General features: G+C 43.4%; 1 protein-coding gene across 5 annotated transcripts in view; it reads left to right on the top strand.

Moving 5' to 3' along the window:
* The first annotated feature begins 1,337 nt into the window (after positions 1-1,337).
* RPGR (retinitis pigmentosa GTPase regulator) overlaps positions 1,338-14,893 on the top strand; it is an 84,868-nt gene continuing 71,312 nt past the window's right edge. For 4 of the 5 annotated variants that reach the window (XR_012898416.2, XR_012898417.2, XM_075913244.2 and 1 more), the window contains exons 1-4: positions 1,338-1,499; positions 4,156-4,281; positions 8,183-8,275; positions 10,780-10,842. Coding sequence is in view for 3 of the 5 variants with exons in the window: in XM_075913244.2 (XP_075769359.2) it covers positions 1,472-1,499; positions 4,156-4,281; positions 8,183-8,275; positions 10,780-10,842 (310 nt within the window). In the remaining 2 variants the exon portion in view is untranslated. Of the gene's footprint in view, positions 1,500-3,689; positions 3,785-4,155; positions 4,282-8,182; positions 8,276-10,779; positions 10,843-14,893 lie in introns of all 5 variants that reach the window. The other variant, XM_075913245.2, reaches the window with a different exon arrangement.

Consider the following 14,893-nt stretch of genomic DNA (forward strand, 5'->3'; position numbering starts at 1 on the left):
TGCATCCCGTTATTGGGACAATCTCTTAGGATATGTTTACACAGCAAAGAAAAATCCAAGGCTAGTCTGTGCCTGCCAACTTGGGCTCAGGCTGCAGGGCTGTTTCATTGCTGTGTAGACTTCTGGGCTCTGGGTGGAGCCTAGGCTCTTGGGCTACGTCTAGACTGCAAGCCTCTTTCGAAAAAGAGCGTCTAGACTGCAAGGAGTACTTTTGAAAAAGCAAGCTGCTTTTTCGAAAGAGAGCACCAAAGCAGTCTGGAAGTTCTCTTTCGAAAAACCCCTGTTTGCATTCAAGAACACCTTTTTTCGAAAGAGCGCTTTCGAAAAAAGGCGTTCTTCCTCGTGAAATGAGGAGTACCGCCGTCGAAAGAAAAGCCGCGTTCTTTCAATTTAATTTCGAAAGAATGTGGCTATAGTCTAGACGCAAGTGAAGTTTTTTAAAAAAAAGGCTACTTTTTTCGAAAAAACCCTGCAATCTAGACACAGCCCAAGTAGCCTTTTTTCGAAAAAACTTCACCTGCGTCTAGATTACAGCCGCGTTCTTTCAAAATTAAATCGAAAGAACGTGGCTTTTCTTTCTACGGCGGAAAACCTCATTTCACGAGGAAGAACGCCTTTGTTCGAAAGTGCTCTTTCGAAAAAAGGCGTTCTTGAATGCAAACAGGGCTTTTTTGAAAGAGAGCATCCAGACTGCCTGGGTGCTTTCTTTCGAAAAAGCGGCTTGCTTTTTCGAAAGTACTGCTTGCAGTCTAGATGCTCTTTTTCGAAAGAGGCTTTTTCGAAAGTATCGTTTGAAAAAGCCTCTTTCGAAAGAGGCTTGCAGTCTAGACATAGCCTTGGACTCTGTGGGAAGGAAAAATCCCAAAACTCAACCCTAGCCTGGAGATCTAAACAGCAGTGAAATAGCCTGAATCCTGTGAGTCTGAGTTGGCTGACGTCATGGCCAGCCACATTTATTTATTTATTGCTGTGCAGACAATATTCTTTAGTTCTGTCTTCTCTGCACAGCTAATATGGGTGATTGGTACTTGGCTGGCTCAAATGTTTTGGATCCCTATAAGAACTATGCGGGGTGTTGCTTTTTTTTTGCTTTTCACGTGTGTGCGGCCCCGACTGATTTTTTTTGTGGGTCCGCGGTTCCACCCCCAAAAAGGTTCCTCCCTCCTGCATTAGAGCCAAGTAGGGTAGAAAACCCTGCAAGCCGCCCACTCCACCCAGACAGGGGCTTGGCGGCCAAGGAGCCGCCCCGCGGCCGCTGCCCGCCAGTGCCACTGGTGCCCGCCCGGCCCCATCCTAGCGCCGGCCGGCAGGGGGCGCGCGCCAGGCAGCGTCGCGCGCGGCCTCTTGGGGCGCGCGGCTCCCCGCGGCCGGGCCCCGCCCCGCCCCCCGTTGCTAGTGGCAGGAGGTTTGTTTACTTCCGGGATTCCTCCCCCCACCTCCCCTCCCCCCCCGCACAGCAGCGCGCGCCGCCATGGGGGAGGCGGAGGAGCCGGTGCCCGGTGAGTCTCGCGGGTCTCTCTCCCCGCCGCTGGGGGGGCGCTGGCTGGGTGCGAGCCGGGGTGACCCCCCCGCGGGGACAGGGGCGAGCGGGGCCCTCCTGCGGGGGGGGGGGCAGGCTCGCGCCCGGCCCATGGAGCCGAGTGCCGGCGGGGGAGGCAGCGCCCGGTACCTTCGTGTTGCAGCGGGAACCCCCGATGCCCGGGGCTGCGGGGCAGGAGCAGCCGGTGACCAGGCCCAGACCCGCCTCTGTCCCGGGGGGGGGGGGGGGGCTGTTACATTCCTCGGCCCGGCCCCGCCGAGAGCTTCGTTCGGGCGCCTGGGGAGCTCAGCGTGGCCCGGGAATTGTCCTCCTGAGAGCTGGCGGCTCTGCTCTCCCCCCAGCCGGGGCTCCGCGCCGCAGTGCTCGGGCTACAGATCACGGGAGCTCTGCTGGCCGAAGTTACATGCAGTTGCCCCCGCCTGTATCGTAGTAGCTCTCACTAATACAACTTCAGCTTCTAATTAGGGATGTAATAGTGCAGTAGCCGATTAACTGATTAGCCATAAGCAAAAGCTTGTAGGTTAGTGCAGTAGTTAGTAGTACTGGGTACACGATTACCAAAAGTACCCTATCCTAGGAAGTGGGTCTGGCCCACGAAAGCTCATCATCTAATAAACCATCTTGTTAGTCTTTAAAGTGCTACATTGTCCTGCATTTTGCTTCAGCTACCCCAGACTCACGCGGCTACATCTCTATCCCTATCCTAGGAGACTGTCTTGCTTATGACAATCTTGCAGCCCACTAACATGAAGGAGGACCACTCATGCATCCCGCTCACTAGCCTAGATCAGTGGTCCCCAACACGTGCCCGCGGGTGCGCGGCGCTTGGGGGGAGGTGCCGGCCCCAGGCGCGCGGCGCTTGGAGGGGCACACGGTGCTTGGGGGGGGCGCCCTCTGGCGCCCAGTGGGCGAACAGCCACGCCCCCTGGCGCCCAGCAACCTTAAATGCTTGGGGACCACTGGCCTAGAAAGTCTATCTCTGTTTCAGTGCATGGCTTTGCATTCCTGCCCAACCTGGCTAATAGCTATAGATGGACCTATTTTCTGTGAACTTACCTAGGTTTTTTATTTAACTGATAACCTGGGTTTATCAGTTAATCCAGTTGACTACATGCATGTTAGTGTATGTATTGCCAGGAGGGGGGAAATATGTGTTTGTTTTCATATATATAGGACTTTTACTTTTCTCAACCTTTTTTTTTTTTTTTTGGTCTGAAGAATGGTGTAATGGTTAAAGCACAGGACTCAGACTTAGGTGGTCTTAAATTTTGGTCCTGGTTCTGGCTTTTCCTCTGTCTTTCTGCATGATGTTGGGCAAAACCATCAATTTATATGCCCATTTCCCTACCTGTACTACAAGGATGACATATTAACTTAAAATTAAAAGGTTATGGTAAGAGTTTAATTCATAAATGTTTGTGAAACATTTTGAGATACTCTAAGGCTATGTCTGCACTATAAAGGTTTTGTGCAAAAACGGCTGTTTTTGTGCAAAATCCAGCAAAGCATCCACACCTTTTGCGCAAGTAAATCAGCAGAAAAGAAGACTTTTGGCGGTACAGTTACTCCTCTCCCCACAAGGAATAACTCCTTTTTGCGCAAGAGTTCTTGAGCAAAAAGGCAAGTGTTGACGCTCCGCAGGGGTTTCTTGTGCAAGAGCCCCCTATCCGAAAAAGCACAGGTGCTCTGATTGCCATTCACAGAATGGCAATCAGAGCTTTCTTGCGCAAGAGTGTCCATGCAGTATCATCGCTCTCTTGCGCAAGAGCACATTGCTTTTGCGATGTGCTTTGAGGTCTGGATGTGCTTTTGCGCAAGAAGTTTTTGCGGAAGAACTCTTCTGCAAAAGGCTTCTTGTGCAAAAACCCTAGTAGACGAAGCCTAAAATAAGGCACTCCCAACGTGTGGTGTATTTATTTAAACAGTTTAAAATGCATGTATACTACATGATTTGAAACAATAAGTTTGAGACTCTTTTGAGTTCCAAAGTGGGAAGAACTGTGACTGTTAGAAATAGAATTCTCCAGGGTTATATATTTTTTTAAGATCATAATTTTAAAATGGAAGTTGATTTTTGGCAACCCTTGTTTCCAAGGGCTAAGAGTCTTGCTTTTAGGGGGCAATTTTTAGATCAAACATATCTTTTCAGATGAGTGAGGAAGAGTTGTCAGATTTGGAGCCTATCAACCTTTTCAGTGTCTGTCTAATCCAATTTGGAAAACCTGTTTGAATTCAAGTGTAAACGTAAGTGAGATTTTTTTTTTGTCTCAACCTGCTTTCAGGATGAGCTTTTTGTGCTTTGCTTTTTTTGAGTCAAAATTTTCATTTTTAAGCCCATATACATGTAGCAATTTTGCTATATTTCTTAGAGGATAGTGGTAAAGGACAAAAGAGTTTGGTTATATCCTTAAAGGAAAATATATCTATAGCTATCTCTAATCTATTAGTAGCCTTGAAATATGTGACTCAGAGAAACCACTAGAAGAGCATTAAAGAAATAAGAAAAGACAGTGGAAAATAAATAGGATGCTTGGATTAGTGAGAAGTTACTTTTTTGGATAGATGAGGTATAGCTAACTTGCACTAATACTGAAATTGTCTTATTTATGTTTTAGAATCAGGTGCTGTTTTCACATTTGGAAAAAGCAAATTTGCAGAAAATATTCCTACCAAGTTCTGGTTTAAAAATGACAAGCCTTTGTATATATCATGTGGAGATGAACATACTGCTATTGTTACAGGTTGGTATTGACACAGTTTAAGGAATGTATTTTGTAATACACCGGCTTGTAACTGTATTGGTTAATTTCAAGTCTGTGGTATAGTTATAAACAAAACCCTTCCTCTGTTCTTTGAAGGAGTGCTTTCATTCCTGTTGGAGTCACTAGGAGTTAAATTCTGAGCACACTAAAAAGGAGATGTCAGGGTCCCCACGAGTGAGTCTTTATCGCAAAATGACAATATTGGATCAAAATAAGAAGTCATACTGGGTTAGACCAGTGGTCCACCTAGCCTAGTATCCTAAGCATATGCTTTCAGATAACTATTCTCAGTAGCCCCAAGATTTCTTCCATGAGCAGTATCAACTAATTTAGGTCCCCTTATTTTGTATGTTATGTATAGCTAGTATTAAGTTTTCCAATGTTCATTATTTTGCATTTATCTGCATTGAATTTAACCTGCCATTTTGTTTCTCAACCACATGTATAGTGAGATCTCTTTGTAACTCTTCACAGTCAGGTTTGGACTAGGGATGTAAGTGACTAGTTGGCCACCTGATATTCCTAGGCTTATTGGGTAGTTGAGTCACTACTTGATTAGTCGATCTCTTCCTCCTCCTCCTCCCCCCCCCGCTCGCTGCCTTGGTATTAGAGGCAGCAAAGGGGGGAAGCAGGAGCTGGTGCTGGGGGGGAGCCAGCTTAAAAGTTGGTTCCCCCAGCACTGTCTCCATGGAGAGGCAGAAGTGCCACAGGGGAAAATGATGCGAGCAGGGACTGAAGCAGTCTCTGCTCATGTGGGGTCCTGACTGCTGCGCCTCTCCCTGTACATTTCAAAGGCAGAGGTGCAGCGAGATAGTAACTGCCCCCCTTATCAACTAATCGGGTAGTCGATGGAATTTCCATCGACTACTCGATTAGCTGATTAATGAAAATTTAGCATCCCTAGTTTGGACTTAACTATCTTCAGTAATTTTGTATTGTCTCAAACTTTGCCACCTCACTGTTTACCCCCTTCTTCAGATCATTTATAAATCTGTTGAACAGTACCAGCCCCAGTATGTATCCTTGGGGGACCCTCCTATTTATCTCTCTTCACTGTGAAAATTGACCATTTATTCCTACCCTTTGTGTTCTGGCTTTTCACAAGATACTAATCCATGAAAGGACCTTCCCCTCAGGTATCAAAATGAATTTGGTCAACTTGAAAAAACACTCACACAATGAAAGTATCTAATAATCATTCTTAGAGTAGCGATGTTAAATATTGGTTAATTGAATAGTTGAGTTAACTCATGAATTATTGGTTACTCAACTATTCTGTCGTACCTGTGGGTGAGGCTGGCAGCCAGTGCACTCTGGCCCCACTTCTGAGGAGCCCCCTGACACTCTGTGCTACTGCCTCTATATCAGAAGCAGCAGCATGGAGTGCCAGGCAAGAGCTGGTCTGCAAGGGGTGCTAGTTTAAAAAACAGCTGCCTGTCGCCCCGTGCGGCTGCCTCTAATACAGAGGCAGTAGCGCAGGGTGGCAGCAGCTCCTGTCTTGGGGGGATCTGAGCTCCCAGACCCGGTACGAGTTGGAACTGAGCCAAGCTGCCTGCCTGCCTGGCTCCTAATATACTTTAAATGCAGAGCCACAGCAGGAGTAGGTCCCAGACCCATCGCAAGCCAGGACTGAGCTGGGCTTTTGGCCAGCCTGCTAAAAAAAAATGTACTGGCTGGAATGCCGGGGGGTCAGGGCATGCGTGTAGTCTATAGCATTAACCTATAAGCTTCTGCTTATCGGTTAATCAACTACACTGATACATCCCTAAAATAGAGAAAGTTTATGTAGTGGAAATCAGGACTTGAACTGAAAATGAACCTGGAAGGTTGTTTTTTGTTTTGTTTTGTTTTTTTGCTTGCTTGCTTGTTTTTGTTTGAGAAGCTACATTGAGTGTAACTGGCAAAAGTAAATAGAATCTTTGTCTGAAACTTAATATTCAAGATGGTATATGTCTAAAATTAAAGCTTTTTAGACTTATAAATTATATATGAATGGAAAATAGCACTATGGTCAATCCCAGAATATTTAAATAAATGCTGCTACTGTACAGTAAATTACAACACACAGAAAAAGTTTTGATGCAACACAGTAAACATACTTTTAATAACAATCTTATTTTTGTTTCTTTGAAATGCCAATAGCAGGAATCAACAAAGAATTAGAGTTCTGTTTGAACAAATGCAAAAGCCACTAAAATTTAGTTGGTGATCATGTCAATTAATTATTTTGACACTTCATTTCATGTAAATGCTAGCATTAAAAATTGAAAATAGAATTTTGATACAGAAAGTCCAAGCTGTATTTTCAGAATCAATTTTAGTTTTGAGGCAGCATTCTCCCTATATGCCAACCTAGAACCTTTGAAATAGGTGTTCTTCCTGGTTACTTCTGTGTTCCTTAAATGTTTGCCCATTATATAGGTGTTTTTAGGATCTCATGTGGGTCCCCATGCTAACCTGATTATAACTGCATTTGGGGAAAAGTGGGATTTGTGAAAAACAAGTGTTTTAACAATGAATCATAGGACTGCAAGGGATCTCAAGAAATCTTCTAGCCCAGTCTTGTGAAAATGCTTTTATGCCTTTGTAACATACTGCAAAACATGTTGTAGTGAAAAACAAAAGTCCTTTCTGCACTGCAGTGTTTTTCCAGTCCAACACCAGTGAAAATGATACTAGGATTTGATTATACTTGAACAAAACTTCGAAGTATTTTTTCAGGTTGTGGAAGTTTTATTAAATAGTTTCTGTTTACTACTTATGATTTCTGGTAAGCTAATCCTTTATTTCTATTCCTCTCCAACTTTATTGGCAAGACACTACATTGGGAAAGGATGGTCATTACCATCCCTCCTCCCTCCAACAGTTGTTTTTGAGCTTTGTGTTAAGCATTATGGAAGTTTTAAAACTGTACAATGATGTTAAAAATCTTTTAAAATGAAAATGTTTGTAGTGTAGAATTGCTTTTTCTGTGGCATTTAAAAATGAAAACTGACTAACTTTTACATTTTGAAAGTTTCTGTAACCCAAATTCAAAACCTTAACTGGGGAACCAAATTCTGCTCCTCTTATTGGGAAGCTCTGCAAATGAGTTGTGGAAACACTGCCTTTTTCCTCATAGGAGTGAACTTCTGGGAGAATGTCTACGCAACACTTAGGAGACAGACATACATTCACCAACTCTGCTTGAGGCAGCATGGCTGTAGTGGCAAGGGTGGCAGCTTGGTCTAGCCACCCAATTATAATCCTATCTGACCCCTGGACATATGCCTATGCAGCTAGCAGGAGTCACTATCAGTGCCTTCAAAGCCATGCTGCTATTCCTAGCATGCTAGTGCCAGCAACCAGATTTTAACAGGGCACTGAGATTATTGAAGAGATCAGGCCAGATTCTACATTGTAATTTTTTTGGCAGAAGAATGCATTCACAACAGCCAAATTGTCTCAACGGTCCACACATCCTAAAATGTGTCTCACTGTTTTGTAAACCATAACAAAACTAAACTGTTCTGTTTTGGATAAGGCTGTTACAGCCATGACACAAACTATAATTTCAGGCTGTTTTTTTAAGTCATTTTCATTGCTAACCGTGGCTGACCAAGACTGTGATGTTAATTTGTAGAAAAAATTCAATTCCATGCACATGTATTGTAATTGACTATATATTTTAAATAGTCAATTAAATATTAAATAGTGTTAAACAACTTCATTGTAAAATAAAGAATATTTGATCTCTCTCGTAATTTTCCTAACAAAAAGCTTTAATAATAATTATTGTGGTCCATGAATTGATGGCCATCCTTAATGATGGATGGTCTGCTGGAAGTTGTAGTATAGCCAAACACTTTTATGAGTTTTCATGGATGTCTTTATTTTGCAGGAAATGGTAAACTTTACATGTTTGGCAGCAATAACTGGGGCCAGTTAGGACTAGGAACAAAGAATACTATCAACAAGCCAACTTGTGTGAAAGGTTTGTCTTACTTTCTTCTATGACTTTTTGTTAGATGTCTTGAATGAAAAAGTGATTTACAGCAGTGTTTCTCAGCCTTTTTTTTTTATAAAGTACCCCTTTTAAAATACACATACACACAGTACCTACAGTTTTCAGACACACAACATTATTTTCTACTATTGCAACACATTTGTTTAAACAAGTTAATCGTAGCCAGGAGGGCGATGACATTTTTGGGTGTAAAAAGTAGTAAAGCGCTGTGTTGACATACCCCCAAGGCTTCTCTCAAATACCCCTAAGGGTACTCATACCACTGGTTGAGAAACACTGATTTACAGTATCGATTTCCAAATTAAATACAAGTACCCTACTTGATCTTCTATCCCCTTACAATTCTAGGTCTCATAGAGTTTGAAGACTACTCCAGATAAACAGATTCCAGTCTTTTGGATACTATTAAGAATTCACATTCAGTGTCATCTCTGTTTCTGTTTAACTTCATTCCATATGAAGGGAAGTTATTGTACTGTTGATCTCTGAAGTACTGTCTAGTGCTTAGATACCAAGAGAGAGTATCACTGTATGTGTGCATTGTTATAGCCATGTTGGTCCCAGATTATCAGAGACACAGCCGAGTAAGGTAATATCTTATTGTGCCAACTTCTTTTGGTGAAAGAGACAAGCTTTTGACCTTTCACAAAGCTCTTTGTCAGTCTGAAATCACTTCACCCACCTTGGCTATGTCTACGCTACAGGCTTCTTGCGCAAAAAGCTTTTTGCGGAAGAGATCTTCTGCAAAAACTTCTTGCACAAGAAAGAGTCCACACTGCAAAAGCACATTGAAAAAGCAATGTGCTTTTGCGCAAGAGAGCATCCAGACTTCATGGATGCTCTCTTGAAAGAAAGTGCTGATAGCTGTTCACAGAATGGCCACCAGGGCACCTGTGCTTTTTTCTATAGGATTTTTTTGTACAAAAAGAGGCAGTTCCCTATCCCCACACACCTTTTTGTGCAAGAGCTCTTGCGCAAAAAGGAGTTATTCCTTGATCAGGAGTAAGAAGAGCAATTGGGGTAATTTCTATCAGTAATGCCCAAACTGTCAGGCATGCTACATGAACTGTATAGCAGGACTGGTATACTCTGAAGTCTTGTACATCTGGCTACCATGGGAGCACTCCTCGCCTTTCAGGCTATAGATGACAGGAAACAGGAGGAGGTGGTACATAGGGGAGAATGCAGGCTTCTGAGGAGCTAATTCAGATAATCTTCATACCCACAAGAGGCAGAATAAAGAGTTCTCTGCACATGCTTCTTGATTCCACAGTACTTCCATGTTCTTCCGGGTCCAGCTCTTTGAACTGAGAAGAGCATTATGATTTCTGAGTGTGGTGTTGGTGTGTGTAGCATAGGATGGAAAAGGGTCCAGACGATGGAGGATTTGTGTTTGAGTGGAAAAGTTCTAAGCCTTTGAGTCTGGCAGGAGAGGGGATTTGGAGTTGAGGGAATAAGTCTGAGCTGTGTAGTGAGTGAGTAGAAAATGAAGGAGTCAAGAAGGATGGGGGTGTCTTGGAGCTGGTGGAAGTTGTTTTGTGGGAATATAGGAGTATAAGAATGGCCATACTGGATCAGACCAAAGGTCCATCTATCCCAATATTCTATCTTTTGACAGTGGCCAATGACAGGTGCCCCACAGAAAATGAACAGATCAGGTAATCACCAGGGCTACGTCTAGACTGGCATGATTTTCTGCAAATGCTTTTAACGGAAAAGTTTTCCGTTCAAAGCATTTGCAGAAAAGAGTGTCTAGATTGGCACTGACGCTTTTGCGCAAAAGCACTTTTTGCGCAAAAGCGTCCGTGCCAATCTAGATGCGCTTTTGCGCAAAAAAGCCCCAATCGCCATTTTCGCGATCAGGGCTTTTTTGCGCAAAACAAATCTGAGCTGTCCTCACTGGCCCTTTTGCGCAAAAGCTTTGCGCAAAAGGACTTCTGCCTGAACGGGAGCAGCATAGTATTTCCGCAAAAAGCACTGATTTCAGACAGTAGGAAGTCAGTGTTCTTGCGGAAATTCAAGCGGCCAGTGTAGACAGCTGGCAAGTTTTTCCACAAAAGCAGCTGCTTTTTCGGAAAAACTTGTCAGTCTAGACCAGTGTTTCTCAAATGGTGCTCTGCGGAACCCTGGGGTTCCGCGAACGTAAGGGTTCCGCGAGAACCCGAACGCTCCCCTCCCCCGCCCATAAAGAGACAGAGGAGCCCGGCGTGCAAAGACGCTGGCTCCTTCCCCGCTCCCTTTTCAGACATCTTCCGCGTCCCCCGCTGCCGCTCTGCTTTTACCACCGGAAAAGTTGGTCACTCCAGCTTCTCTGCCCCAGGTGTCTCCGATTCAGCCGCTGCTGGTCAGTTTCAACATTGATATTGATAAAAATATGAAAAGAGTAGCTGACTATCTGGAATGTGCAACGTTTTATTAAAAATGTAACTATCAACCTGTTTGTAAACTTATTCTCTGACCTTAATTCACAGCTTTAAAACCAGAAAAAGTTAAACTTGCTGCTTGTGGGAGAAACCACACTTTAGTTTACACAGGTATGTAATCTGCATTATTTATATATTAGGGAAATATTTTAGGCAAAATTCTGCCCTTGATTCTAATTCTATAATGGGAGAATCCTATGTGCATCTAGGGTAAAAACTTGGCAGTGAAAATTCAACCACTTATCATGCATTCTGTGCTCTGAGTTCTTTAAATAGCTTTTCCATGCCATGGTATTTATAAATGAATTGTATATAGGAATTGGCAAACACTATCCAGCTTGAAGAATTTCCTCTTGCCTGATTTTAATGTGATGGTAACAGTTTTGTATAATTTCAGTAAAGGTCTGGACGTACAGAACATAACCTTTTGAATCAATGCTCTCCTAGTCTTCTTAAAATGCAGTATACTTTGTCTCTCACTGTTGGGTTTAAGAAATTAGTTTGCTAAGCTTTAGAAATTGGCACTTTCACTTTACAGAATCAATATACAATAAATTGATCCAAATTCTTGACATGTTTTTAAATTTGTAGAAAGCAACTACCTTCCTTATGGCACCAATATTTGGAGCTTGCAGTGATATGAAGAGAGTGGCTGATTTCTAAGGGTTTTAATATATGTGTGATCTCAGGCTATAGTAAACTATTGTTACAATATAATGGAACACTTTAATAAGGATTGACTATAACTGAACAAGGTATAGGTTTACAACCTGAAACAGTTATTGTGGTAGGATAATTTTTGTGACTACCGTTAACATTTGTAGTTATGCACATTAAAATAACATTAAAGATAATTAAAACTCATGCTTCAGTGCACAAGTTAATTAAATCTGTGGCTCAGAAGGAAATTCTTTCTCCTGCCCTTTTTGTGGTGGTGTACACCTAGAAGGATCTATTTATCTATCTATCTTAGGTGCCTATATCGCCCTCCCCCAATCTCTATAGTATCTGAGTATCTCACAAAGTTTAATGTATTTATCCATCACAATGCTCCTGTGAGATAGGGAAGTACTGTAATCTCCGTTTGACAGGAGGGGAACAGGCAGAGAGGCTAAATGGCTTGCCCAAGGTGTCACAGGAAGTTTGTGGTAGAGCAGGAACCTCTCAAGTTCTACTCTAGTGCCCTAACCACTAGACCATTGTATCTCTTATGGAGTCTCTTTGCCTTCTCCTGTTGACTTGTAGTGGAAGGATAAGGTACTGTTGACTTGTAGTGGAAGGATACTGAACTAGATGGCCTAATTGGTTCAGACTGGTATGGCAAATCCTACATACTGTAACTGTTTTGAAGATATGTATTTTAAAGAAATGCCCATTGTAATGTAAACCTTTTTGTTACAATTGGCATTTGACAGAATGTTAGAAAAGGAACAGTAATAGCGCACATGAGATTTTACATAGTTTTTTGAAAATTTACAATACACAAAAAAATTGAAACACTAGTACAATACATTATATAGCTACAGGGGAGTATAGTAGTTGGTAACAAATGCAGTATACAAGCTAAGTATTATTAAAGCCAGAATATATAGACAGCATTTTTTCAAAGTAATGATCTAGTGAAAGATGGGACCTTTTTATCTCTCGCTTACCCCTCACCTGCTTTGAGAATCTCTTCTGCTGTGATGCCTGTGAAAAATCAGCTAGATTGGCTAGCTCAGAAACAAAATCAATGGGACTTGTGCTCCTAAGACTTTTGACTGCTTCTGAAAATCCCATACGCGAATACCTAAATATGTAGAGTCATGCAAATCTGCGTGTATCTGCAACCACAGATGTTAATGTGGGTACCCAGAGCTCATTTTATGGACGTGGATACCAATTTTGTATCACCAGTACTCTGCAAATTTGTGGATATCCACTTTAAATCCATGTTTATCCGCATCCATGTATATCTGCGGATCATTTTTGCATATGCAGATGTAGATTCCAGTTTTATATCCATGCAGGACTCTATAAATAAGTGTTTACAAACTTACCAGTAGAATCCAAATTTTTAAGAATTTTGGTCTCTGAGTACCTAACAATTCATAATAACAAAAAGCCCCCCACGTCTGGTCCCCTAATACTTTTAAATTCAGATCCAGGGTAGCGTAATTTAAAATAAATGACTTTTTAAATTATTAAATTGTGTTGAATGTTTGTATAGCTAATTTGAAGAACTGTGTTACTAAATTTTACATTAACATTTATAATGTTACATAGAATATTTATAATGTTACATATGCTGTTTACATAGAATGCCACTAATTGAAAAATGAATGCTCTCATTTTTACTTTACAAAACTTCTATAGCTGCACACTAGCAATGTTAATTATTGTGTAATTGAATAGTCGAGTAACTGCATGAAATCTTAGCAGTTGCTCAACTATTCTATAGTCCCCGAAGGCAGAGCCAGCAACCAGTGCAATCCAGCCTCACTCCCGGGGAGCCCCCTACTTCCCTGCGCTACTGTCTCTGTATCAGCTCCCTGCTCAAACCAGCTGCCTGCAGCAGCACAGAGTGGCAGCAGCCCCTGTCTAAGGGGGAAAAAGTACAGAGCTAACAAGGAGTAAATACAAATGTGATTTAAATAACACTACCTGGGTCATCTAGCACGCCTCATCATATTACTTTTTAAAATTAACATATTTTTATCTACTCTGTTCAAAATCATCGTGTTATATTCAGAACTAATTTATATAATTAGGTGATTTTAATATTGTTACTCTGGCCATGCCTCCCCATTTGATTCCAGTTTCATCGCACTTGCTTATTGTGTTTTCTCTAAAAGTAGATTGTAAACTATTTGATGAGGTAAAGACTTTGTATTTCTTGGGCCCCCCCCCAGACCAGGGTGATTTCATGTTAAAACACTGTAAATTAATAAGAAACCTTAATAAGAATGACTTAATTCACCAGCTTAATTTATCCTTCTCCCTCCCACCCCCAGTTACTTGTACAGGCAGTCCCCGGGTTACGTACAAGATAGGGACTGTAGGTTTGTTCTTAAGTTGAATCTGTATGTAAGTCGGAACTGGCGTCCAGATTCAGACACTGCTGAAACGGACCGCCAGTTCTGACTTACATACAGAATCAACTTAAGAACCCCAGGCGTCCCCAAGTCAGCTGCTGCTGAAACTGATCAGCAGCTGATTCCAGGAAGCCCGGGGCAGAGCAACTCTGCCTGGGGCTTCCTGTAGTCAGCGCTGGTCAGTTTCAGCAGAAGCTGACTTGGGGACGCCTGGGGCAGAGCAGCTGGGGTGCTGCTGGGTTGCTCCAGTAGCGCCGCTCCTGGGTGCTACTGGACCAACCTAGCAGCACCCCATCTGCTCTGCCCCAGGCGTCCTGATTCAGCCGCTGCTGAAACTGACCAGCAGCGGCTGAATCAGGACCTGGGGCAGAGCAGCTGGGGTGCTGCCGGGTTGGTCCAGTAGTGCCCAGAGCGGGCGCTGCAGGACCAATCGGCAGCGCCCCAGCTGCTCTGCCCCAGAGTCCAAAACAAAAGCCTGGTCTGCTGGGTGGGTGGGAGCACACTAGCTGCCCCCCCCCCCTCCCCAGCAGACCAGGGACACGGGGAGCAGAGCCTCTGAGGCTTTGCTCTGGCAAAGCCTCAGAGGCGCGGGAACCCCCCGCGGCTGCGGCTTCAGTCCGGGAGCCTGTGGTCTGCTGGGGACGGTCCCCAGCAGACCACAGGCACCCAGATTGAAGCGGCAGCAGCGGCGGTTCCCCGCACCTCTGAGGCTTTGCTCTGGCAAAGCCACAGAAGCGCGGGAACCCGCCCGGTGCCCCTGGTCTGCTGGAGACGGTCTCCAGCAGACCAGGGGCACCGGAGCAGCTTATGAATGGAGCTTTCTCGCCCCGACTTCCGGGGCGAGAAAGCCCCGTTCGTAAGTGCGGATCCGACATAAGTCGGATCCGCGTAAGTCGGGGACTGCCTGTAAATGCACTGACCAGTAGTCCAAGGCTATATACCAGGTAATATATTAAACATGTTTGTTATGCAGTATCTATATCAAAACATAATTTTAGTACATTTTAAAAATCCAATAAAAATAGTTTAGGTGAAGTTCAGCAGCAAGTAGACTCCAGCATAAAGCCTGTGCACTACTTAATACATTC

Source organism: Pelodiscus sinensis, chromosome 1, assembly GCF_052426305.1.
Source record: "Pelodiscus sinensis isolate ZL-2025 chromosome 1, ASM5242630v1, whole genome shotgun sequence".
NCBI lineage: Eukaryota > Metazoa > Chordata > Testudines > Trionychidae > Pelodiscus > Pelodiscus sinensis.